The following is a 25,481-nucleotide window of genomic DNA, read 5'->3' as shown; positions in this document are numbered from 1 at the left end:
GAGCACCACCCCCTAGTGTGTCATTAGACACGACTAAATGGGAATCTTTACCTCTTACTGTTTTAATCAGTTTTAACTACTGATTTTTACTCCCTTATTTTGGTTTGTACTTTCTGATTTCTGATTGTTGATCATGAGCCACTTTGCATACACTTCAATATAGGTAAAAAGGTAAAGGTTTCCCTTGACGTAAAGTCCAGTCGAGTCCGACTCTAGGGGGCGGTGCTCATCTCCGTTTCTAAGCCTTGGAGCCGGCATTGTCATAGACACTTCCGGGTCATGTGGCCAGCATGACGACTCGGAACGCCGTTACCTTCCCGCCGAAGCGGTACCTATTGATCTACTCACATTTGCATGTTTTCGAACTGCTAGGTGAGCAGGAGCTGGGATTAACAACGGGAGCTCACCCCGCCGCACGGTTTCGAACCGCCGACCTTCCGATCGACAGCTCAGCGGTTTAACCCGCAGCGCCACCGCGTCCAATATAGGAAAGGAGGACAATTCAAACAAACAATTATTTTATTGAGGTTAAAAGACCCTCTGAATTTGGAGGAGTGTCTTGCCTTCATGAAAACACAGGATAAATTTACTTTCAAAGTAAATTATAAGTTCTAAAGTAATCACATAGAAAGGTAATCCTGAATATCCAGCCAAATCTATTTCCTCTCCTTTTGCAAAAGGGACAAACATTCCAGCCTGGCTTCATTCCCTCTTCTCAAGTCCAAGCTCACTGTATAGAAATGCTAGTTGTGTTGCAACCTAAAACAATTAAAAATAGTTATTACAAAACAGAGTACACATAACCTTTTGCACACTTTAGAGATGTATTATCAGCAGCTCTTTCCAACCCAACTGATGGTCTCCTTGCAGTGCCGTTCGTGCTCCTGTAACACTGGAGATAATCATGTGGGTTTGCCTGCAGTCTGAAGAGTAATCAGAGTTCTTCCTGCCCAATCCTCTTTAGAAAATGGCAGCTGCTCTAATGGGCTTTTCACTGAGATCAGGAAAGCTTCCTGTGAATTGAGCATTACTGTCAAGTGTAACACAGCTTGTGACCAGAACAACAGCAGCAATGCTGAAGCTGGTGTCACAAAATGCTTTCAAAATTGCTTTGCTTCTTTCTGTCATAGCCTGTGGTTGAAGTACTTTCATGTGAGCATGTGTGCCTTCTATATAAGTAAAAAGTTCTTTATCTACACTTTAAAAATATTTAAACACAACCGCACAGAAAGAAAGAATGATGCACTGTTTTCCTATGTTGGGTTTTTACATACAGAAATCTATAATCATCTCCAAGCTACAGTTTGGGCAAAATTTCTCATCTCCTTGAGAATCCACAGCATTATTTCCCTCGCTGTTCTAAACAGTCCACCAACCACCTGAACAGATTTTTCAAGAAACAAAGAAGATTGTGATGTTGAGGAGAAATTAACAAAGACCACTGCGGCCTCCCTTTCAACAGAATAATTTTTCTATTGAATATGAAGCTCTTATAGGCAGAAGGATCCTTTTTATCCAAAAGGACAGATTCTGGATTTTGCACTATATAAAGTGCAAAGTATAGTCCTGATACACTTATAGAGAAGCCCATGTAAATTGTTATTGCCAGTCAGTTAGTGGGAAGGTCTTCCTTGGTCAATGCAATATGATCCAAAAGGCTGAATCCCATGCAGAATCTCAGTCAAAATGATTTAACCAATCAACAGCTTGGGGAGAAGGAAGATGAATGAATTTAAGCTCTGTGCATCTTTCTTCCCCCACTGCCACCCCCCCACCCCCCCATGATTAGTGCTACTGACGACAATTTGACATGTGCAGCACTGGATTGGAAATAAAATTTTCCAAATTTTTTTATTCCAAAGGTATTCAGGTATTTCTTTTACTAGGTTGTGATAGTGTAAATGTTTATAATGGTGATACCTAGAATTCTTTCCCCATAACTGGAAGGAGTGCCTGTTTATATAAAGAGAGTTACATAACCTAAGTGGGAGGGTTGCTTTATGATTTGGTAGATGGAAAGGGTTGTATATACAGAAGTAGAAAAAAATAAGCTTTTAAAATAGATTACAATATTACTGAGAATCACAAACACTTCAAGTTTATGTACATGTTATTCCCATAATGTCCATGCCTCCAAGGTTTTAGTTTAATCTCCCAGAGGACCAACAATTATCTTCACAGGTTATATTAATTTATGTCTCTATCCATTGTAAAGGATACCTCTACCTGTTTTAAAGAATCCTCACACGTTGGAGAACAATGGCTGCCTCCTGGCTGAACATCTAAGATAATATTAGGTATCTGAGCTCCTGAAACCAAATATATCAGATGGAATATAAAACATTAATGGGACAGGAGTGATGTTATTCTAAAACATAAACAAGCATGTACTCTAATGGTGATAACACTGAAAGAAAAGTATTTTGCTATAGCTCTTTAACACTCAGTGACTGGTTGTGTGAATTAAATAATTTACTAGTGTCCTGTACCTATTTATTCCAATCCATTTTCACAACAGGAGAACATTTTGGATATTTTTTGAGGCCAAAAAATGTGATTCAGAGGTCAAAGTTACCCAGTAACTACTACAACAAGGAGCCTTTCATGTGGTCCATTTTAAGTCACAATGCCCTTGCAGCAGGAACAGTGCTATAACTACTATCATCACTGTTACCAGTATTATAATCAGCAAGAGGAGTCCTATGGAGTGGAGTAGAACAGAAAGGAAACATCTCTCTAATTCTATGGCTGAAGGTGGCTTAATGGAACCTTAATTGGTTCCTTAATGGAACTTTAATTGGGGTCAGAACTAAGCACCAAAATGACCAATAACAATTCCAACACTGATAATACCCAATAAAATCTATCGCACAAAGAATTTATGAAGTGATAACAATGGAACTGAGGGAAAAAAAAGCAAAGGACTTTCAAAACCACTGCTCCTCCAATAATTTAGGATGCATGGAAAACACAATTTCTATTTGCACCACTGTTAGTATCTCACAATTATTTTTGTATAGTTGAAATTATTGTGCTGTGTATGCTCACCTTGGAAAGAATATGACTTCTGAATAGAAATAAGCTCTTGTTATCATCTATGAGATTTTCTTATATTACTTTTATAATAATTTTCAAATGCTTCATATGTGGAAACATACCATTTACAATTGATAATCATCAGTACAGACTGCTTATACTGATGGTTACTATATGCTGGCTAGGAATTCTTTTTATTTTTGAATAGATATACATGCACAGAGAATATTTATAACAACATTCTTGATGAATCTTTTGAAGTCAGATATTAGTTGAAGGATTAATGGAGGAAATAATTCTATATCTTATCTATCAATCATCTATCTATCTATCTATCTATCTATCTATCTATCTATCTATCTATCTATCTATCATCTTTCAACTTTGAGCACAAGTTTTCAATCTAAATATGAGACACTAATTGCTGAATAACAGTAGCTGTACTTTATTTACCAAAATATTAACATTTCTGTCAATCAGGAAAAACCAATGCAATGCTAAGTGTGTTTGCAAACTACATGGATGATTAAATGGGATCTCTGTTTTAATACTGAAATTCTGCCTAAATGCTAACACAATTATTGAAAATTAAATCTTTGCTATTTTCTATTTCTGGGTTGTTTAATAATTTCCTCTATGTATGCAGATTGATTTCTGGATGTTATAACTACTGTATTTTATGTAAATGTTAATATATTGCATGCAACACATGCTATCTTTTTCAATATAATCAATATACAGTATGTCAACATAATAGGGTGTCCGTGTGTGTATGCATGCATGCCCTGTTCCAAGAGGAAGAAATATGCTGAAAAGTCCAGTCGGAAAACAAGAGTCACACCAAACTCTAATTGGTTTAATTCAACATCATGAGCCTATTATGATAAATCAGGTTGCATTGCAGAAAAAACAGCATGAATATACTGTATGTAGTTCTTCCTTGCTCCTTCCTGTGAAGGCTTTGGTAAAAATAACCCGGTTTCTTAACTGGGCAACTGAAATAGGTAAAAATAACAGTCTCTTAACCTTAACTTATTTAATATTATATTATATTATATTATATTATATTATATTATATTATATTATATTATATTATATTATATTATATTATATTATATTATATTATATTATATATTAATATTATATTATACAGTATATATTATGCAATATATATTATATATTATTATGTTTTATATAATTTTATATAAGTACATTACATTATTATATAATTATATTTATATAATTATATTATATACTTATATACTGTATATTTATATTATATATATTATAATATTTAATATTATGATATAATAATATTTAATCTTAATATTTCCTCTAAATTAGAATATGGAACTGCAATCTAACCTGTTCTGAATCAAATGTCTCAATAGTCTAACAACTGCTAGACAGCCAATGAATTTTTTCCCCCTTTCTCCAGTTCTTGAAAGAAGGGAGCAATGGTGCAGCTTTGCAGACACAGCTCTTGCTCCTAGACTGGACTTTTAGCTTGAAGGAAAACATACTTATAGTGACTATTTCCATATGTTCCTTTCTGATGGATTGGGGAAACAGTCAAACTATTGCAACTGTTTTATTAAGCATATCCCAATCTGATCTAGAAATTGCTAGTGTTACCTTTATCATCTGAACTGTTGCTTTCAGCATGGTCTTGTACAGCTTTTCTAAGTTTATTGATGTATCTTAACAATCCTGCCAGAGGAACTCGTTGATCCTTTTCAGAAACTGTGATAAAAAGAGAAGGATAATTCTAAAAAGAAAAAAAATGAGAGCAGGGAAGAAAATGTCTGAGTTAGCAGGATGGAATTATTGATACCAACTGTGCAGTCATTAATTTTTAACTTGGTAGAAGTTGCTTTGCCATGTCAGCAGAAAGGAAGCATTTAACAGAGTTAATTATATGGATGAAAAATCTATCCAGGCTGTAGCCACAGCTGACAATTATGGGAATATCTTATCTCTAACTCAGTAAGCAGTTGCACTTGTCTTCTGTTGAAAGTCCATAAACTTTTTCTCCAAGATTAGAAAGAAGCTCAGATAAAACTCTGGCCCTGGCCCTGGCTGCTACTGGAGCTGCTCTTTCTTCCTCTGGCAATTGATAACGAAGCAAGTGAGTTACCTGAGGGTAGAGCCAGACAGTGTTGAGCTTATGGTGCAACTGTACCTATCCAATGCAGCCCAGTCCAATTCACTGATATGGGAAAGTTACCTGTTTGCTCAGAGTTACACAGTTACTCAAAAGAGGCATTGAAGCCCCTTCTATCAGTTTTGCCTGGACGGTCATTGCTATCCCTACTGATTAGACTGCAGTCTGACCACAGCAATGTAGTCCACTGTATTCTGGCTGCAGTGATCCAGATAGCATTACCAAACCACGTATCCTGTATCTATACATTTCATTTCTTGAAAGCAGAAAAACTGTCTACTTGTCTCTGTTAAATTTTATTCTGTCATTTTCTGCATGTCTCTCAAATCTAGCAAGATCTTTTAAAATTTTATTTCTGTTTTCTAGGGTATTAGGTATTCCATCCATTAGGTATTCTGTCTAATTCTGTATCATTTGCAGACTTGCAACCATTCCTCTTCATACAAATCATTAATTAAAATACTGAACAATGGAGAACCCATAACTGATCTTCTGTTCAGCTACATTGGCTTCTTCTATCCTCATTTTTTCCCCTTCACAGTTTGTAACTGTGCTTTTAATATCGTCTCCTTTAAGAACTCCCACCCCTGCTGAGTCCCTTTTCCCATTAGTTTCTCCCGCCAAGGGATCCTACTTATTATTGCTTATTGAAATCTGCTTTTTAGGAGTCCAAGTTATATGTTTCATTATGTTCAGTTTTAGTTTCTCTTCATTTTGAGTAGATATCATAAATTGCTAAAATTGTTTGAATGGCTAAAACCGCTCTCTAAATTCAACATTTTGTCATATAAAATGCAATTATATTTAATCAGGAAAAAATGCAATAGTACCTGTGGCTTAATATTCTGGTATGGACAATAACTTTTAATATATTCCTTGCAGGCCTCATCTATCACTGGATCTCCCCATTCTTCTTGTTCCTCTATAGTTAAAGGGAGATGAGGGTCCAGCATTGTATTTAAAACATCCAGAAAAGGTGCCTATAAAGAAAATAGACATTTTTTTCCCCATACGTTTTAACATGAGTGAAGCAAATACCAGATGTCAGCCTGGTATTTCCTAGTATATTTAACTTGTGAGAAGAAGTTAATAATACTTCATGATATTCTTCATGATATTAGTGGTTAAAGATACAGAGAAAAAAGGTAACTTCTTTAAACAGTGATCATACATAAAGACTAGAGTAATGTATCATGCTAAGCCAAGGTGTTTTTAACCATGAATAATATCGTGTGTGCACATTACCTGATAAATGAAAAACAAAGAAACGTATTTGGTTATTGCAGATACCCCAATTTACTTTGATTCTTCACTTACTGTAGTGTTCAGTGGTCCTGACCCAAGAACTGATCCAACTACAGATGACTCTTCCAGTCCTAGACCAGCAACACTTTCCTTCTTCTATTAGCTTGATCTCTTAGTATTGTAATTGCTACTCTATTTCTTTATTTCCTCAAACCTGAAGGAGCTATTTTCTTCCTGAAAATCTGGTTAGCCACAATACTGCCATTTCTAGATTTTGAGGGCACTTGGACAACTTCCTTCACTGTTTCTGCTAAGGATTTGCCTTCCCATTTCTTCCAGACCCAGTTTGCTCCTTGTTACTGCCAAATTGCTCAGAGATTAATAGAAAGAAACAAGAGGAGAAAAACAGCAGGGGTAGATGGGTTAGCTGGCCACCATTTCATAATGGCATCAGTCTCAGCAGTTGGTGGAGAATTTGAAACCCTGAAGCTGGTCCTTTTTCTGGATATAACCATGAAAGAAATGGGCAATTGCAATAGATTATATAGAAGGTATTAGCTTCAGAAGAAAGCTAATGCAATCCATCTTGCTATCTACTGAACCACACATGCATAGGATACTACTGGAAGGCAAAACCTAAACTTCATTTTGTTTTGTCCTGGAGACAGGAGAGAGAGGGAGAAAGAGAAAAAAAAGGAGAAGCTTAATAACTTGATGTGAAAGCCAGTGATTCTTACAGTTAGAGATGTTAATTATGACATCAAGCAACCACTGCTCAGCTTCAAGGCCATGAAGTTCAGAAGGGAAAGTCCACTGAAACATGAGAAAGACTGGAAGAAAACCTAACGGCTTGAAATTACTGAGGGTAGAAGAAGGAACAATTTCACACGATTATCATAGATGGTAATCAATTGTTTTGATTCTAGTAAACAATATTTTTATCAAGCTGAGCCACATTGTGGGTCTGAGATACTTTAACCAAAACTGAGCATAATAGTTAAGACATATAATGTCAGGGTCTGTGATTTACAACCAAATCCTGATCACCAAAGCCTGACACTTGGTTATATCATCACCTTAAGTACTACAATTTGCCTTAGAGAGTGCCCAGAAACTTTAATAATATAAAATATGGCAGCTAGGTTGCAAAAGGCTGGACAATTATACTACCATGTAATATTTTGATACAGTTATTATGCCCATAATGAAAAATTTGCATAGGTTCCCGATTATTTTCAGATACAATTCAAGCTATTAGTTTTAATTTTACACAGCACTGGACTTATGTACCTGAGTGTTCCTCCACCTTGCTATGGCTTATCTGGCACTTAAGACAGCAGAAGAGACCCTCTTAAAGATATTCCTTGATGTCAGAAGCCTATTTCTCAAGCACACAGGACAGTGACTTCATTTGAATCACTCATAAGCTATATAACAAATTCCCTTGGGATTTATCCTTACCAGATCCCACCTCATCTTCCTGTGCTTGCTGTTGTTATAACTACAATTTATATTTTACTGTGAATGGGTAATAGTTTATTTTAAAAAGTCTTTGAATATTATTCTGGGAAAAAAAATCACTATAGTGGACTTAAATGGAATGATAGTTATCTCACCTGTAAAACCACAGCTCTAACAAGATGAGGCTCAATATTGCAGAGGGCACCTGCAAGAACGCCTCCAGCACTCGTGCTCATTAAAGCTGTCTGCATGGGCTGAGAATATCCCTGTTCATGCAATAACTTGATGCAGGCCTGGAGGTCTTGGATACCATTATGCTTCTTCATCATACAGCCATCTTTATGCCATCTCAGGCCTAATTCTCCTCCACCTCTGACAATTAAAACAAGAGTTATAACAACAAAAAATCTTGAAGACATTTTATTCCCATCCTAATATTTATCCAAGAATATTAAATACATATGTGCTTTGATTAGAAACACCTGCTTTAAGTGTTAATGGGTTTTTAAAAAGCTTAAGCTAAAAAAATGATAATCAGGTTGGCCTGAATGTGGCCATTCCATGTTGTTCTGCAAATGGAAGACAAGGCAATTGTTTCTGATTTTCCACTTGGATTATCAAAAAGGCCATGGATCTTGAAATTCTCAATATATCTGATGGTGGAGAACACACATACTTGCAAACAAGACAGATATCAAAACGCTTTTAAAAATGGTACTAAACCATAGAACTATATTGTGTTCTGATGAAGTTAACTGAATTCATGCAAAGAATGGATACTTAAATACATTATTAGCGAACAGTACACATGAAATGATCAGCAGTAATGTACATTACAAATAACTGGAGAAAACAAATTGTGAATGGAATAAAAAAATGTTACAGCTAAAAGATAAAGCTAAAACTTTAAGCAATAAGGGTATCAGGTACAGGCACACATGCAATAATAACAACAAGCAAAACAGTTTTATAGTATTACAGACCTACCTAACATGACAAAAAGCTAATATCCACCCATCCTTGATTAACATTAGATTTTCTGTTTTAAATCTCATGTTCAAGTCTATTCCATAAGCTCCATATACATGAACCAGAAGTGGCATCGTGTGCAGCTGTATAGAATTGTTTTTATAAAAAACTGTAATTGGTACCCAAGTTTCATCCTGTAGATAAGGGAACATTTCACAATAAAGCATATTTAAAATTTGCAAAGCATGTATCAAAAGAAAAGCTTCAATTTACATATTTTAACATGTTTCACTTATCACAGTAATTCTTTGACACTTTGTACAAAAATTCTCAGAAAATAAAATGAAAGATGGGACTGCTACTGGGTTTGTTTACCAATGAGAAGCATAAAACTCATTAAGTGCAGCTCATGAGAAGTTTATAAAACATGAAAGCAGCCCATTCTTCCTGCACCCTCTGCACTGAGATCTGAATAGCTTCGTACTCTTCACACTGAATGCAGCAGCAAATATAACAGCTTATATGTTTGCTGGGAACTCTCTGCTATATGACTGAATAATACAACAGATTGCACCATTATTTTTCTTATTTCATGAAAACTTGTGTTTCATGAAGAGATTCAGTGGAGATTATTATCATTTACACTAACATTTGTATGTTATACTTGCTTTGTCTGGGGGGACAAGGAAAACAAGGCCATTTCCATTGGGGGAAAAAATAACTTTGCCTTCATGTTTTTCAAATGTAGGTCTTACAAAAGAAATATTGTACTAACCCTTCAAACAGCAGAGAAACAGCAACAGATCTGCTGATTAGGGCATCTCATAGGGAATTTTGTATTTTCTTTCCAAGTCCTGTTTACAAGAGGCCAAGATGAGAAGAGCTTACCTTGCTCTTAGCTTCTAGACGTACAGTTTTACAATTCACTGTAATTGGTACTTCTTGCTCAGTAAATTCAATAAGGCTCTTTTCCATCAATGAGTATGCAAAACGAACTGGAGACTGAAGAGGAGACATGAGCCAAAAATAGCAAGTGTTGGCAGTATACTCAGAATTAGGTTCCAATTCCAGTGAACAGGCCCAGGCAGGTAGCTAGAAAACAACAATTTTTAATATTTCCCCAGTCTTTAGACTTTTTCTCTGTTGAACTATATTCTTAATTTCCACTCCGATAAAAGAATTTGAACTTCTGCTTGCCAAGAGTTGCTTCCCTTGCCCCCTAAAAAACGCTGAGATGGCAGGACCCCACTGTAATGAGTGCAACAATGCAACTACTTTCCCTAAAAGCTGCTTAATCACATTCAGTGAATAATGCAAATGGAAATCAAATGTCACGCCATTTTGAAATAATCAGAGGAGGCAAAGTACTAGGCAATGTCACTGAAAGTGGTCATTTGGGCACTAAAAATATAATAATTAAAATGCAGGCTTTATCTCTTACAAGATCCCACCTTGCACTCTTCTATATTATTAGGAAGTTTTAAAAATCTTTCTTCCTGCCCCTCGGTCTGCTCTCTCACTCTATCCAACTTGAAACCCAGCCAAGTCAGTGTCTGTTATTGCACTGAGGCCTTGCATTGGCTTTGGGGTGCTCAGCCACTTATAATCCTTGCCTCTGACTCTGTTCCCAGTGTTAGCCATTGTGAAGAACAAAATTATTTTTTTGGCACAGCTACATTCAGAAACTCAGGGCTATTATGTTTTAAGACTTAACACTCCTAGAAATGAAAGGAATCAAGATTCATTCTCTGAGAGCAGCAGGGTCTCTTACCCACTGCTTACTTTCTTTTAAGAAGTTCTGGTTACTGGGTTGATAAAGGCTTTTGGAAATTGAGGCAGTCAGAGTCAAAAAGCTTTACACAGAAAAACTGCACTCCGTGTAATTGATTAAAACCTGAAGAGGATCAATCTAAAAAGTCTAAAAAAACCTTACAGAATGGGCACTATATTTAACTTGACTGCTACAATTAGCAAAGTGGAGAGTGTATAAGCTTACCATTTTATTGCAATCATGCTAAGTGAAATTTTAAAATATTTTCAGATAACTGAGTATTAAGGCAGGAGTTAACCTGTGTTTTCAAGAGAGTCCTTTGATTTTTAAAGTTACAGAAAACCTGGCTAAGTAAAGTGATGCTCTAGACAAGGAAATATAATGAATTTTAATTGATCCAGATATTTAAAAATGCTTTGTTAATGAAAATGTTTTATATATGATTCCTCTAAAATAATATGCAAAATTTGTACTATTGTGTAAAATTAAAAAAAACAAAGAAAGTATAACAAGGGTTCATCTTATGTTTAATCTATGCTTAATATAACATTATTTCTTTTATTTTTGCTATAAAATTTGGTAAGTATTGGATAAGATTAGTTTGCTGAAAATGTTAATTGAGAAATAGTTCTGTTAACTAAGACTGTCAGTGGTCAAAAGTTGCAAGTCACAATCTGCTTGCTCTATGAGGCAAGTGGGAATGAACCGAGGAAAAATATGCTATGGATTTGAAATCTTATGTGTCGATTTTATTTATGCACAAAATGTATCCTTAAAGTTACTTTAAAAAATTATGTTCTTAACTACTGATCTGTTAATGTTTTTTATTCCATCACTGCACCAGATTCTAAGGAACCAGGGAAGCTCCTGTTTTGCAGAGCAGTTATTCTTTAGGACTGGTGCTAAGGTACTGTGATTTTGCTACTTGTACTCAAGTAGCAGAAAAGTCTGCTAAACAATTACTACAGAAACTGTAGATAATTTAGCCATGCTGATAACAGCTCTTAAAGCATCCTTGGAATGTTTACTACTACTCAGTAATCATGATGCTGGTGCTCTAATGACAGCTGGGTATATGATCCAAGCAGGGGAAAAAACAAGAAGAAAATAATAACCATGTTAATGGCATGAATAACCTCAGCCTATTATGTCTATACCCATCCAATACATCAAGAGGTTATTCCCCAAAGCCTCCTATGTTGAAGGTCATCATGACAGTTCTAGTGTCAGAAGTTAGATACCTAGTGTTTAGAAATGCAGTATGAGATAACTGCCTCACTCTATCAACCACCAGCCTGTAATTAACACAATTAATTTATTTATATTCTTCATCTCTGAAAACCTTTGGATACACACATTTACTTTGTCCTGCAATTAATATATGAATTCACCTTTGAAAATTAATATTAAAAAGTAAGACGTGTAGTAATTTAAATATTTACCTTAACATTTTCAATTGTATTTGATACAAGAGAAATAATATCCAAATAGAGCTCACCACCAAGTTTCAGAAAGGTGATGCAGTGATCTCTGAACATCTCTAAGTCAATTAATTTGGTGTTTTCTTTTACTATGTAAATGAGTTGCCAATTATCCAAACTACACGAACCAATTGGAGCTTTCATCAGCTATAAAACAAAGAAGAGCCTGCATACATATATGAACAAAATGAAATTAGCCAACATTTAAGCACTTTCAATCAAATTTCAGTTTTCATGTAAGAAAATGCTTCCACAAGCATTCAATAACTTGAATAACTAGCTTAATATTAGCTTGGATAGCTCAAGATATTCTGGAGAAAGAACTGTCTTAATTTAGATCCATGTCATCTGAAAGTAAAGAAATAGGGTAAGTAAATTTTTTCTTATCTTTAGAGGAAAGTGAACTTCTGCTGTTATACTGTCTTCTTAGCAGGTTTATGTCTATGCTTGTTAAATTTTGAAGAATGAAATAACCAGCACAGTAACACATATTTTTCAACTTTGTCTCAAGTACCAGTCAGAAATCAAGAAAATATCCAGCTGAGCAAAGCTGTATTTCTTTTCCACTGCTTTTCAGTATTTTCCAAACCTTCTACACATCTCAGCAGGAAAGATAATACAAAGATGAAATGAAGGCCATAAGGATATGAGCATTATGGAGAGAAATGATGGAATTTTATTTCTAGAACAAGCTATACAGTAAAAACAAATGTAATTATTACTTCGATAGATCTTTCTTAGCCACATATACCTCAGAGTTTGTGTTTTTGCATGAAAAATTTAAATAGGATGATCTTACAAATTCAGTGTGATAATTGGGTGAATTTTAAAAGCACATATAGGGAAATAAAAAATATTAGATACAAGGTTTGACCATGAAACCAACCATAGTCTCCCCCCCACCCCAGAAATTAAAATGCAAGAGCCAGTGTGGTATAGTATTTAAGTTGTTGGACTAGGAATGGGGAGACCCAGATTCTTGTCCTCCCTTAGGCAGGGAAGCCAGCTTGGGTGTCTTTGGACTAGTCACTTTACCTCAGACAGGAAGATGAAAAACATCTATCTACAAACCTGCACCAGACCAGCATGGTACACTATAATCCACAACCTTCAGTAAAGAGGCCTTTATCCTGCAGTGATTTGATTTGGGCTGATAATAATAATTAAAATATGTAATGTGGTTAACTGTCTGAACCAAGCTTTCTAGTTCCCATACCTTGTACCCCACAGGGCTTCCATATGAAGTAAGAATATATAGCTCATTGTTTCTATGCTCAACATGATAAATGACACTTTTGGTTCGTTTTTGCACAAGAACAGGAGATCTAAAAGGGTGATGACAGTCTATCAACCACACTTCAGAGGTGGTCTTGCTATTACTGTTTATAGTAATAAAATGTTTATCCTTTGTGCGGTAGAGATCCACAAAGTACCTGCAAACAAACAACAGAGTAACAATAAATGTCATGACCTCATAATTCTTTGGGTGGTTTACTGACAAACGCTCAATTAAAACACAACATAACACCTTCTGGCTTAAGATGATATATGAACTTCAGCCTGTTTTGAGATGTTGCTCTTCAACTAAGTCATTTGTTTTGGAGCAGCTCAGGATTTACTAGGAACCATGGCCTGGTTACAGGTAAGATTTGGCTTCATGAACAAGGCAGGATGCAGACTTGATTAGGTATTCCTCAACAAGGATGAAAACATATTGTGGAGAAGGGATGCTTTAAAGAATTTGGCTGTGACAGGGCACTGCCTGAAAGGATGTAGAACTGCTGGCACTCATAATCTTAGCAGTTCTGGGGGTTGTGCTTAAATGATTCAATCTTGGGAATGACTGGATCCAAAAGAATTCTTGAAATGCTCTATATGCCCTTCCTTCTTCCCTCTAGTTTTGCCTTTATCCTGATAAAAGTAAGCTAGTTTTCTGTTGTACTTAACAGAGAAAAATGAGGCTTAATATTAATTTATCAACAGAATTAAAAATAGTCTGGTTCTGTTTCAAGTCCTGATTAATAAATCAACATTAAAGAAAAATTCTGCTTTGGAATTATTTCCTATGTTCTCACACCGGGTTAAACCATGGTTTGCTTAATTATGATTTGTTCAATAAGACAGAATTGGCTGGGTTCCTAATCTCAATAAGTGAAAAATAAACAAATCGCACTGCTTTGTAACATTCGGAATGAGGCACCTAAGCTGGCACAGAGAAGTATGTTGGCTATTTCCTACACTAAAAATGTTCTATCAGCAGTTTGAGCAAATTGAGCCCAAGATTATTGAACTAGAAATGTTTTTGGACTAATCCATCACAGCAGTTTTATTATTTATATACATGAATATACATGAATATATTATTTATTTATTTAATGTATTATTATTTATTTACAGGTATGTGTATATATTAATTACATACATGAACGTGCAACATATTACCAGGCTAATCCAACTGTGACACTGGCACATCCAAATTTATCTGCATTAATCCACAATGCTTTTTAATGGAGCATATGGCAGCAACATAAGATAATAGCTTTTCTATTGTTGCACTAATGAATTTGCCACAAAATACGGGCAATAGCTTTGGGGTAAATCTAACAGTTCCCTTCTGTCCTCCTGACTGTTACTTCAAAGCAAAGCATGACTATAACAGTTGGTAAATACAGATCAAGGATTGATGCCTACCTTAAATATACAAAATAAAGTCTTGCTCCCATATTTTTCATATTCTTTTTGCAGTAACTGTGCAGTTTCACAATTATTCCATGTGAATAAAGCATTATAAAGCTTTATGTAATGGCATCTTCCCTTCAGTGAAAAATTTATGCATTTACTGAGTTGCTACATAAAAACCTTTCTGGTCAGTTTTCTTTTGACTATTATAAAAAAATAACAGTTTTTTCTGGATATTTGTCCTGTCTATATTTATCAGATTTAATATAGAATTACACATAGAGAAAGTAGTTAACTATATCTGACTCACCTTGCATCAGTTTCTGTATACACCAGCTCAGAATACTTTTTATTAAAATCAGACAAATATACATCATGACACTGAAGATTCTTTTGGGTGGTATAGAACAGAATCTCATGTGTAGCCCATTCTAGAGAAAAAAGAAAGCTTAGTTGTTGTTAATATCAGATATGACTGGGAACCATAATGAATTGTATTTAATAAATCTAATGTAAAAACAGTTAAGTTGGAAATGAACATGTGAAAAACAACATACGTGCACAAGATACATGCACATTCTAAAGTTAACCATTGATTAAGATTAAATTTAAGATGAAAAGCAATAAGCGATTAATGCAATTTTTTTCAAAATTTCCTTTCCTGCAGAATCAGTGTGCAGTAGGTACTACTGTGCTGGATCTGTTTCTTTCTGGACTTCAACTGTCAGTCCTTCTACATCTTCTAGTGTCCAAACAACAGTATTTTACCACTGTGAAAATAAAAAGATGCCCAACATCTAGTACATTCACTGCAGCTTTGAGTTACATGAATTCCACTATTATGATGACCTATTAACATCTGTGGCATCTCTAGTACCAAGTGTCACAAAGCTTTTCCCACTTAAGTGTTACAGTAATTGTTACTGCTTGAAATTTTTGCATATTATTTCCCTTTAAATTCTCCTTCCCAGTATGTATATACACTTATCAATTTAGGACAACATTTCAAATATTTAATGAAGTCACTAGAAGTAGCCCAAGAAAGAAGGAAAGCAAAAGGCAACAGTGATAGGGGGAGATATGCCCAATTAAATGCAAAATTCCAGAGGTTAGCCAGAAGAGATAAGGAATTATTTTTAAACAAGCAATGCGCGGAAGTGGAAGAAGACAATAGAATAGGAAGGACAAGAGACCTCTTCCAGAAAATTAGAAACATTGGAGGTAAATTCCAGGCAAAAATGGGTATGATCAAAAACAAAGATGGCAAGGACCTAACAGAAGAAGAAGAGATCAAGAAAAGGTGGCAAGAATATACAGAAAACCTGTATAAGAAGGATAACAATATCGGGGATAGCTTTGACAGTGTGGTCGGTGAGCTAGAGCCAGACATCCTGAAGAGTGAGGTTGAGTGGGCCTTAAGAAGCATTGCTAATAACAAGGCAACAGGAGACGACGGCATCCCAGCTGAACTGTTCAAAATCTTGCAAGATGATGCTGTCAAGGTAATGCATGCTATATGCCAGCAAATTTGGAAAACACAAGAATGGCCATCAGACTGGAAAAAATCAACTTATATCCCCATACCAAAAAAGGGAAACACTAAAGAATGTTCAAACTATCGAACAGTGGCACTCATTTCACATGCCAGTAAGGTAATGCTCAAAATCCTGCAAGGTAGAATTCAGCAGTTCATGGAGCGAGAATTGCCAGATGTACAAGCTGGGTTTAGAAAAGGCAGAGGAACTAGAGACCAAATTGCCAATATCCGCTGGATAATGGAAAAAGCCAGGGAGTTTCAGAAAAACATCTATTTCTGTTTTACTGACTATTCTAAAGCCTTTGACTGTGTGGACCATAACAAATTGTGGCAAGTTCTTAGTGGTATGGGGATACCAAGTCATCTTGTATGCCTCCTGAAGAATCTGTATAACGACCAAGTAGCAACAGTAAGAACAGACCACGGAACAACAGACTGGTTTAAGATTGGGAAAGGAGTACGGCAGGGCTGTATACTCTCACCCTACCTATTCAACTTGTATGCAGAACACATCATGCGACAAGCTGGCCTTGAGGAATCCAAGGCTGGAGTTAAAATCTCTGGAAGAAACATTAACAATCTCAGATATGCAGATGATACCACTTTGATGGCTGAAAGTGAAGAGGAACTGAGGAGCCTTATGATGAAGATGAAAGAAGAAAGTGCAAAAGCTGGTTTGCAGCTAAACCTCAAAAAAACCAAGATTATGGCAACCAGCTTGATTGATAACTGGCAAATAGAGGGAGAAAATGTAGAAGCAGTGAAAGACTTTGTATTCCTAGGTGCAAAGATTACTGCAGATGCTGACTGCAGTCAGGAAATCAGAAGACGCTTAATCCTGGGGAGAAGAGCAATGACAAATCTCGATAAAATACTTAAGAGCAGAGACATCACACTGACAACAAAGGCCCGCATAGTTAAAGCAATGGTGTTCCCTGTAGTAACATATGGCTGCGAGAGCTGGACCATAAGGAAGGCTGAGAGAAGGAAGATCGATGCTTTTGAACTGTGGTGTTGGAGGAAAATTCTGAGAGTGCCTTGGACTGCAAGAAGATCCAACCAGTCCATCCTCCAGGAAATAAAGCCAGACTGCTCACTTGAGGGAATGATATTAAAGGCAAAACTGAAATACTTTGGCCACATAATGAGAAGACAGGACACCCTGGAGAAGATGCTGATGCTAGGGAGAGTGGAAGGCAAAAGGAAGAGGGGCCGACCAAGGGCAAGATGGATGGATGATATTCTAGAGGTGACGGACTCGTCCCTGGGGGAGCTGGGGGTGTTGACGACCGACAGGAAGCTCTGGCGTGGGCTGGTCCATGAAGTCACGAAGAGTCGGAAGCGACTAAACGAATAAACAACAACAAAATGAAGTCGACTGTGATCCAAATGACAACAATCAGTGTGACACAGTGATTAGAATGTTGGATTAGGATTGGGAAGATGAAGGTTTAAGTCCTCACTCAGCCATGAAAATTCAGTGGATAACATTAGGCCAGTTACCACATTTCTCCCCAACCCAATTCACAGGGTTATTATTAATGGTACAAAATGGGAGAGAAGAGTATTATATACACTCTCCTGAATTCAGGAAAGGCAGAATATAATACAAATAAGCAAAAAACCCAAAGGTTATTTGTGTGAACATTTGTAAAAGGTATATTTTATTATATTTACACTAGGACTCCATTCTGCTTTAACACCGCCCTATGTGAACACTGACCTTTTGGTATTTCTTATAGGGATACGTACCACCTTAGTAAATAGTAGTGCCAACATCCTTTGGAAAATGCCATTTTAAGCAAGTTTGTTTTCACTGCTTGGAAGAGTGAAGTTTCAACTACTGTTGATTTCAATACAAAAGCAAAGTGTGGGTTTATTATATGGAAAGATTCATTAAAAATGGTGAAGTAGGGGGCTGCTTGATGTAGGATTATACATATCTGGATTTAGAGAGGTCCACAGAATCTGACAGTTTCATCAGAAAAATAAAATGAGCTTTGTGACACAAGCTCCTACTCTTAAGTATTCTGACATCAAGATACAGGTACAATGAAGTTGATTTAGCATGTTGTAATAGTCTTCTTCAACCTGCTGTCTCCTGATTGTCCCACCTGGGAATTATGAAAATTAAAGACCCACACATGGAAGGAACCAGGTTTAAGAAGGCTGTATTAGTTTAGCACAAGAGAGTTATGCTAGGGTTATGCAAATCACTTGGCAAGAGCATAAGACAAATGCTACTCCAAGAAGAGTTTAGGTAGCTGCCTCCCAAAGGTTTGATTCAGCCACTTCAACAGGATTTCTTCATTATTTGCATGTGTGCCTACGATACTTCCACCAGGACTCATAGCCTTGACATTTCAGGAATGGTATTTGACTGGCACTGCCAAATGATCTGCATATCCCCTATTTATACTAAATGCTTACCAAAGCTAAATGCATTTGGGATAATACATTCCACTTTTGATAATGGATGTAGTTTCACAATGATACAAGCACATTCTTCAGAACTTGCACTTTTAATTCCAGTAGCCATATATCCATGATCTGGGGAAATTCGGATTTGCTGGATAAAAGAATCTTCAAAGGGCAGAGCTTCTGTGCTAAGTAATGCTTCATAGTTCTCTTCACCTACAATACCAAAAACAGTCATGTTAAAATGGGAGAATCAATGCAAACAATCATCTATTGTTTTGATATACTACTGAATGTGTTTATAAATGTAGTATTTTGGAATTAGTCTTGTACACATAGACCTTGATCTTGCTAAAGTTACTGAATTTCAATGGTATGAATTTATGACTAATTTAATCATCCTTGCTTTAATGGAACTGGATTGATTGATTGAATGCCAAGGTGGTGTTGACTCTTAGCGACCACATAGATTTTCTCAATTAATTAATTAACTGATGGATGGATAGATGGAACTTAATCACAATGAAATGGGCAAGACTGTGGTCATATAATTTTTATTTCAAAAATTCTAATTTAAATTTTGTGCAAAAAATCAAAACAAAGAAACTGATTTTGAAAGTTATTTTATTCCCTAATCTACATCCAAATATATTAGCAAAGTCATAGAAGAGAATGTGATATGACATCTGTGCTTAAGAAGGTAACTCAAAACTAATTATTTTAAGTATATTTTGTCCCATGCTCTTTTTGGGTTAAAATAAAATCAAATGGCCACTGTGTGGGTGTACACAAACACACATACTCCTATATATGCTTATATGACTGGCTGGCTGGGGAATTCTGGGAGTTGAAGTCCTCATATCTTAAAGTTGCCAGGTTTGAGAAATACTGTTCTATAATATTTGAAAGGCATCTGCTATAGTTTATGTGCTGCACAATTTCCAAATTGCTAAATGAAATGGCAAACCTAGCAAACAGAATTACTTTATTGCACAGGCTTTTATGCTTATTTTTTAAAAGCTACTTTGAGTGAAGTTTACCCCTTAAAAACTTAAAGTCTCTTTTGAATGGAGTTTGATTCCTAGTCAGTTCATGGATAGATCCTTACAGGTTGCTTGACAACTATACTCAATTAAATGTGGTTTGCTAATGTCTTCTTCTGCAATGTTTTTCAAGTCTGTGTTCTAACTTACAACCCTGGCATTCCCTGAAGGTTTCCCATTCAAGTAATAATAAGCCTGATCCTGAAGTTCTCAGTCGAGATGTGGTTAGCCAGGCACTAAGGCTTTTCCCCTTAAAGAAGGCTTGAAATATATTTTGGATAAATTAAAAAAACAAGCATTTTGTTATTAGTGGTTTGAGAGTCCAACTTTCCTCTCTGACATTCACAAAGACGCAAGCAAATTACATAAACTCTGAATGAAACATAATTTTAAAATAAAAAATAATTGATGCCTAAATGCAAGGCTCCCTTGTAGTGTGAAGCCCAGGATATGTGGCCTCCTGCCCCAGCTCCCCTCTGACTGGCTGTGGTTATAACCAATTTTGTGGAGGATGACATATACCTTTTCTTGCCTAATATAACACATTGTTTTTATACGACCACATTGAAAGTTTTTTTAAATTTATTAAAGCTGCATATCCAAATGCTAAAAGATATTTAAATTTAGTATAAATTTGTATAAGGATAAATTTTATATAAGAAATAGTCATACCTACTTCTCCCAGTTTTGAACGAAATATGCAGCTGTTTTCTTCGAAGTAAATATAGTCTCCAAACTTAATCTGTTTAACATTAAAATAAAGATGGATCCATTACAAATCTTGCAGAATTATGTCATTAGCTGTAATTATGTTTTCTCAAATTACTGTACAATAAACTGAGCTTTCTTGAGGTCTATGGGATCTCTATATAATTAGAAGCAAAATATGCTCCCTCATATCCCTCAAGTAATATCATAAAAACTGTAAGATTTAGCATTTCCCTCAAAGCTGTCTTCCAGATGTACTACGATTGCAAGTCTCAGAATCCTCAGCCACTGCTAGGTGAGCATTCTGGTAGATGCAATATTAATTCAATTGAAAAATGGGTTTTAAGAAAGCTGCTGTAAAGATCTAGTAACTCACAGAAACAGTCTTAGTTTATACCAGTGTTTCTCAACCTTGACCATTTTGAGATGGGTGGACCTCAACTTCCAGAATTCCCCAGCCAGCATTCTGGGAGTTGGAGTATACCCATCTTAAAGTGGCCAAGGTTGAGAAACACTGGTTTATACAATTCTAAACATCTGATTCTTATACCATCCATCATCACATCTCAGCCAATAGCCTTTTCATCTCCCCTCAATTTGGTAGTAATCTTCATACCTACAACAGGTAGTCCTCACTTACCAACTGCAACTGGGACCGGCAACTCCATCACTAAGCAACGAGGTCATACAGTGAAATGTCATGTGCTGACTTATGTTGTCAGTTCTGGTTGCGGTCGTGAAGTGAATCACCCGCAGTTAAGCACAATATCACATGACCGCGATTGGTAACTTCCTGCCAGCTTCCCCATTGACTTTGCTTGTTGGAAATTGGCTGTGAAGGTTGCAAATGGCACCACATGAATGAGACTGTCATAAATGCGCACCTGTTGCCAAGTGCCCAAATCACGATCACATGACCACAGGGATGCTGCAATGGCCACAGCTTAGAGGACCAGTTGTAAATCTCCTTTTTCAGTGCCATCATAACTTCAAATGGTCACTGAATGAGTGGTCAGTAAGCAAGGATTACCTGTGGTTGCCAAGTGTTAATCAAACACACTCTATAGTTCTAGGCACCCAAGTGTTAATCATAAACACTCTATTATCCTAGGCACCCTGACTTAAGGCATACCTAGATGTACACTGGTATCACTTCACCTTGTATCCATTGAAACTTATATACCGTGATCCATTTTATTTGTTTGATTTGTATCCAGCCTTCAAATCTGTGTTTCATTTGCTTCCCTTATCCATGTCAGTGGATGAATTGGGCACTGGAATATAGTATTCCTCCTTAAAACATTTGTTTTACTAAAGGAACTAATAAATACCTTCATATCCATCTGCCACTAGTACATTTATGTTTATATACTTCTCATTTATTACCGAATTAGGTAAATTGCAGGACCATGAATATGTACTATTTTGTTCAAGTTAAGCTTGACTCCTAGTAACATCATGGATGCATCCATGTAGCTTCCTTGGCAACAATATGGAAGTTGTTTGCCATTGCCTTATTCTGGATTTTTTTTGTTTTTACTTACCAGTCAGGCAACACACCTGGTGTTTCAAGGTGTTAATCAGATCTGACTGTTTAGCTTTTCAAGTTGTTTACAAATGTTTCTATGCTCTTGGCACAACTCTGAGATCCCTTCATATACATATATGAAACTGACCCAGAAGTCAACCAATAATACCACATTGGCTCTCCTATGCATGCAGTAACCGTTCAGAAAAATATTCAGACCTTGGCAGAAACAAATGGGATATAAATCATGAAATTTCTTAAAAACCAGACAGGCTGGGTTTGATGGACAAACAGCTTGAGAAGCAGCATGAGACTTTGCTTCTATATATGATAACAGCAGCAAGACTTTTATATGCTCAAAGATGGAAAGATCCACAAATCCCCAGAAGGGAAGAATGGATAGTTAAGCTAACGGAACTGGCACAAATGTCTAAGTTGACAGCATTTATAAGAGAAAATACTGTGATTGGATTTCTATTTGGAAATTGCTTTTGGATTATTTGCTTATATCTGAAAAAAAATGAAGTTTTGATTTTGGGTTTTGATGACTGAAAGGTTTGATTTTATAGCAATATGTTACTAAAACTTTAACTAATGGTAATAGATTACACTTGTATAATATGCATTTATATCTGTGTTGGAGAAGGTCGGAAGTCACTTTCTATGTTTTCTATTTATTTCTGCACTTTTATAGTTTTTTTTATTTTCTTTAGTTCTGTATTCCATCTTTTCTATACTCTACATTTTGTATTTTACGTATACTTTGAAAATCAGTAAAGTTTTTTTAAAAAACCAAAACAGACAAAAAACCCTACAGAAATGAAAGTCATTTAACCTCAATAACTGTAAATGGATATTCAAACTTTGGAATGATCGTGATGGACTCATCAAAAATTTTTATTTTGATGAAAAAAACTTTGTAACACTGGTTTTAAATCCTGCCTTGATGAAATGTGTTAAATCTCAACTTCATTTTCCCAATGCATTCAGTAAATAGACCAATGCAAAGTACTCTCCTTCAGTCTCTCCATGTGCAGAACTGGGGTAATAATACCTACTTACAGATTTATGGTAGGGATTATATGGAAGTAATGCACATAAAGTACTTTAAATGCTTTAAGGAGCTAAACAAATGCAGAATGTTACTAAGAAGACAAGCTTTATCACACACACCTCTTTAAATAATTTTTAAAATATTTATAGTATCAGTATTAGGATAAGCAAGTTAGCAACTTTTATAATACTTACCATTAGGCTACTTAGACTTGATGAATGACTGTCATAATGATTTTCTAATTTTTGTTTAATTCTCTCTCTCAAATCTGTGTAGTTTGCTGAACAAACCCTCCAGTTCTTTTGCTCTGATTTCAGAAGTTCCTAGTAGAAGATATGAGATGATAAGTGCTAATAAGCAGGATTTATCTTATACAACCTGAAATTATATACCAACTAAAATATGCCTTTAATAATTTTGGTTGAAAATATTTTGCATATGCTATTCCAGAAAAGTAAGTTAGTAACCAAGTAGCAGCTGGAAAGCTGTGGGAATACGTTTTGAATTTAATGAGTCTTCTTTATCAGTAATATGAAGGCTTCCTGTGAGTTGCAAATAGCAACTTTGGAAAGGTGTCCTACTCCTCTCCACTTCTGACAGAATTAGTCTTTCTCTTCCTATGATCTCAAAGCTGCCCAGTGCTACTATTTATAACACAAGAATATGAATTTTATTAGCAAAGTCAATGTTTTATTTGTTCATAAAAATAAAGACTCTCCCCATTTTTCCACGCAGATACCCTCACAATACAAGGGTTGAATGTGTACTTAATTTATCTGATCATGGCAAGGGACTTCTGTCCATTAAAAATGATATGGAACCTTTGATCTACGGACAATTTATGGTATTTTAATGCTTGTACACAAATTCAAGGATCAATTAATTGGTTTTGAAGGTGTATCATAAAGCATAAGCAATGTGACATTACAGTCATATGCTACTAATGCATAATGTTATAAAACTACGAATTCAGTTCAGTCCAGAAAGCTTACCTATTCTTCTGATATACTGCCACATGGTTAGACTTAATCTATCTACATCTCCAATACATAATAAACTGTAAATTAAAAATGTAAGGTAATTATGTCAAAAAGTTTATATAAACTACAACTTGATTCTATATGGCTGAAAAATCTTAGCAATGTTCAATAAATGCTATTGTATTTTCCCATATCCATTATCAGTCTCTTCCTGATCTAATATAAAAATTTAAATCGGATTAGCCCCACTTAGTTCCATGCTATTTACCTCCATAGTCTGTAGAGAATGGCAGCTTTAGAGGTCCCTTTTGATATTCCCCCAGTTAACATTTAACATTTTCATTTCTATCAACACAAAATGCTACTATTTGAATTAAATTTCTGACTACAGAAATTAGAAATTGTCTGCGGCAGAAATGAAAATATCCTTATTCTATTGGTTTGTAGTCTGTCACTGGATTTCCAGTGAATAAATAGTTTTTTAAAAATAGCTGGAATAGCAGAATCCAATTGAATCCAGAAGAACAGAAGCCCAAAACTTTAAGTGTCATGGTCTTATAAGCATAACTGAAAACACACTTTCTGACTTAATAACTTTAGTGAGTCACTGACACAAGAAAAAAGGCAGTTTTTATTGTATAAGGGCCAAGATATTTATTGGCCTGAATGATTTATTCAAACAGCGTACCTTGCAGGAAAAATACCTCCATGGCTGAATGCTTCCTTGGGAATAAGGAACAATGCACACATTTCTAAAACATGTTGTAAACAAAAACACTTGTTGCTTTGTTTGACCACAAAATCTTACAGATGAAGTGGAGGAACATTTAAAGCAGCTCATGAAGCGACCAATGCTGCCCTTCAAAAGGTAAGGAAAATATTTTATTCCTGAATACATGACGACAAAATATTCATCTTGCTTGATTCTTCATTCTTATTTTTAGAACTGTTGGAGTCCAAATTAATAGCAAGCATAAGTAAAGTAGTCACAGCCACTAGATGTTTCACATTCAAATGTGTACAGTCTTCAATTCTACTAGTTCAGAGCTGGAGAAAAAAAAGAAATTATAATTTTAATTGAAGAGAAATTATAAACAGGCCTGAGACTTCTTTGCCTTACTGGTTTCTAAAAAGAGTACTTACATAAAAATTTGGCAAAAATATTACAAGAATACTTGATATTGTCAAAAGATGTGCCTTCGAGTCACTGGTGACTGCCTGGACAAGTCCCTGCAGTTTTCTCAGCAAGATTTTAAAAATGATGTGCCCTTGCTTTCTTCTTAGGGCTGAGAGAGAGTGACTGGCTTTGGGCTTAAGTCACCCAGCTAGCTTTGGGCTTAAGGCAGGACTAGAACTCACTCTCCTGGTTTCTAGCCTGCTCCCTTAACAACTACACAAAACTAGTTC

The 25,481-nt window shown here is 35.7% G+C and overlaps 1 protein-coding gene and 1 long non-coding RNA gene across 2 annotated transcripts; one reads left to right on the top strand and one right to left on the bottom strand.

Annotated features, from left to right (window-relative positions):
- The first annotated feature begins 66 nt into the window (after nt 1-66).
- On the top strand, nt 67-1,219 carry LOC134497176 (uncharacterized). The gene is made up of 2 exons (XR_010067901.1): nt 67-163; nt 489-1,219. It is a non-coding gene; the product is annotated as an uncharacterized LOC134497176 (long non-coding RNA).
- Nucleotides 502-25,117, bottom strand: PREPL (prolyl endopeptidase like). The gene is made up of 14 exons (XM_063302830.1): nt 24,763-25,117; nt 23,289-23,417; nt 20,477-20,546; nt 18,774-18,977; nt 15,117-15,237; nt 13,344-13,560; nt 12,089-12,274; nt 9,764-9,967; nt 8,894-9,069; nt 8,062-8,278; nt 6,031-6,180; nt 4,672-4,804; nt 2,227-2,309; nt 502-759 (listed from the first exon to the last, which is right to left on the bottom strand). Exons 1-14 carry the CDS (start codon nt 24,970-24,972, stop codon nt 703-705), a joined length of 2,157 nt encoding a protein of 718 aa, XP_063158900.1. The 5' UTR covers nt 24,973-25,117; the 3' UTR covers nt 502-702.
- Nucleotides 25,118-25,481: the final 364 nt, after the last annotated feature.

The sequence above is a fragment of the Candoia aspera genome, chromosome 1, assembly GCF_035149785.1.
Source record: "Candoia aspera isolate rCanAsp1 chromosome 1, rCanAsp1.hap2, whole genome shotgun sequence".
NCBI lineage: Eukaryota > Metazoa > Chordata > Lepidosauria > Squamata > Boidae > Candoia > Candoia aspera.
Note: the sequence above shows the minus strand (reverse complement) of the source record. Positions and strands in the feature narration are given on the sequence as shown.

Coding starts and splice junctions, on each gene's coding strand:
- PREPL (XM_063302830.1), bottom strand. CDS start 24,972: ATGTATTCAGGAATAAAATATTTTCCTTACCTTTTGAAGGGCAGCATT. Junction 13,561..15,116: donor TATACAGAAACTGATGCAAG/GTGAGTCAGATA, acceptor GTTTGTTTGCAG/GTACTTTGTGGATCTCTACC. Junction 2,310..4,671: donor CAACAGTTCAGATGATAAAG/GTAACACTAGCA, acceptor ATTTGGTTTCAG/GAGCTCAGATACCTAATATT.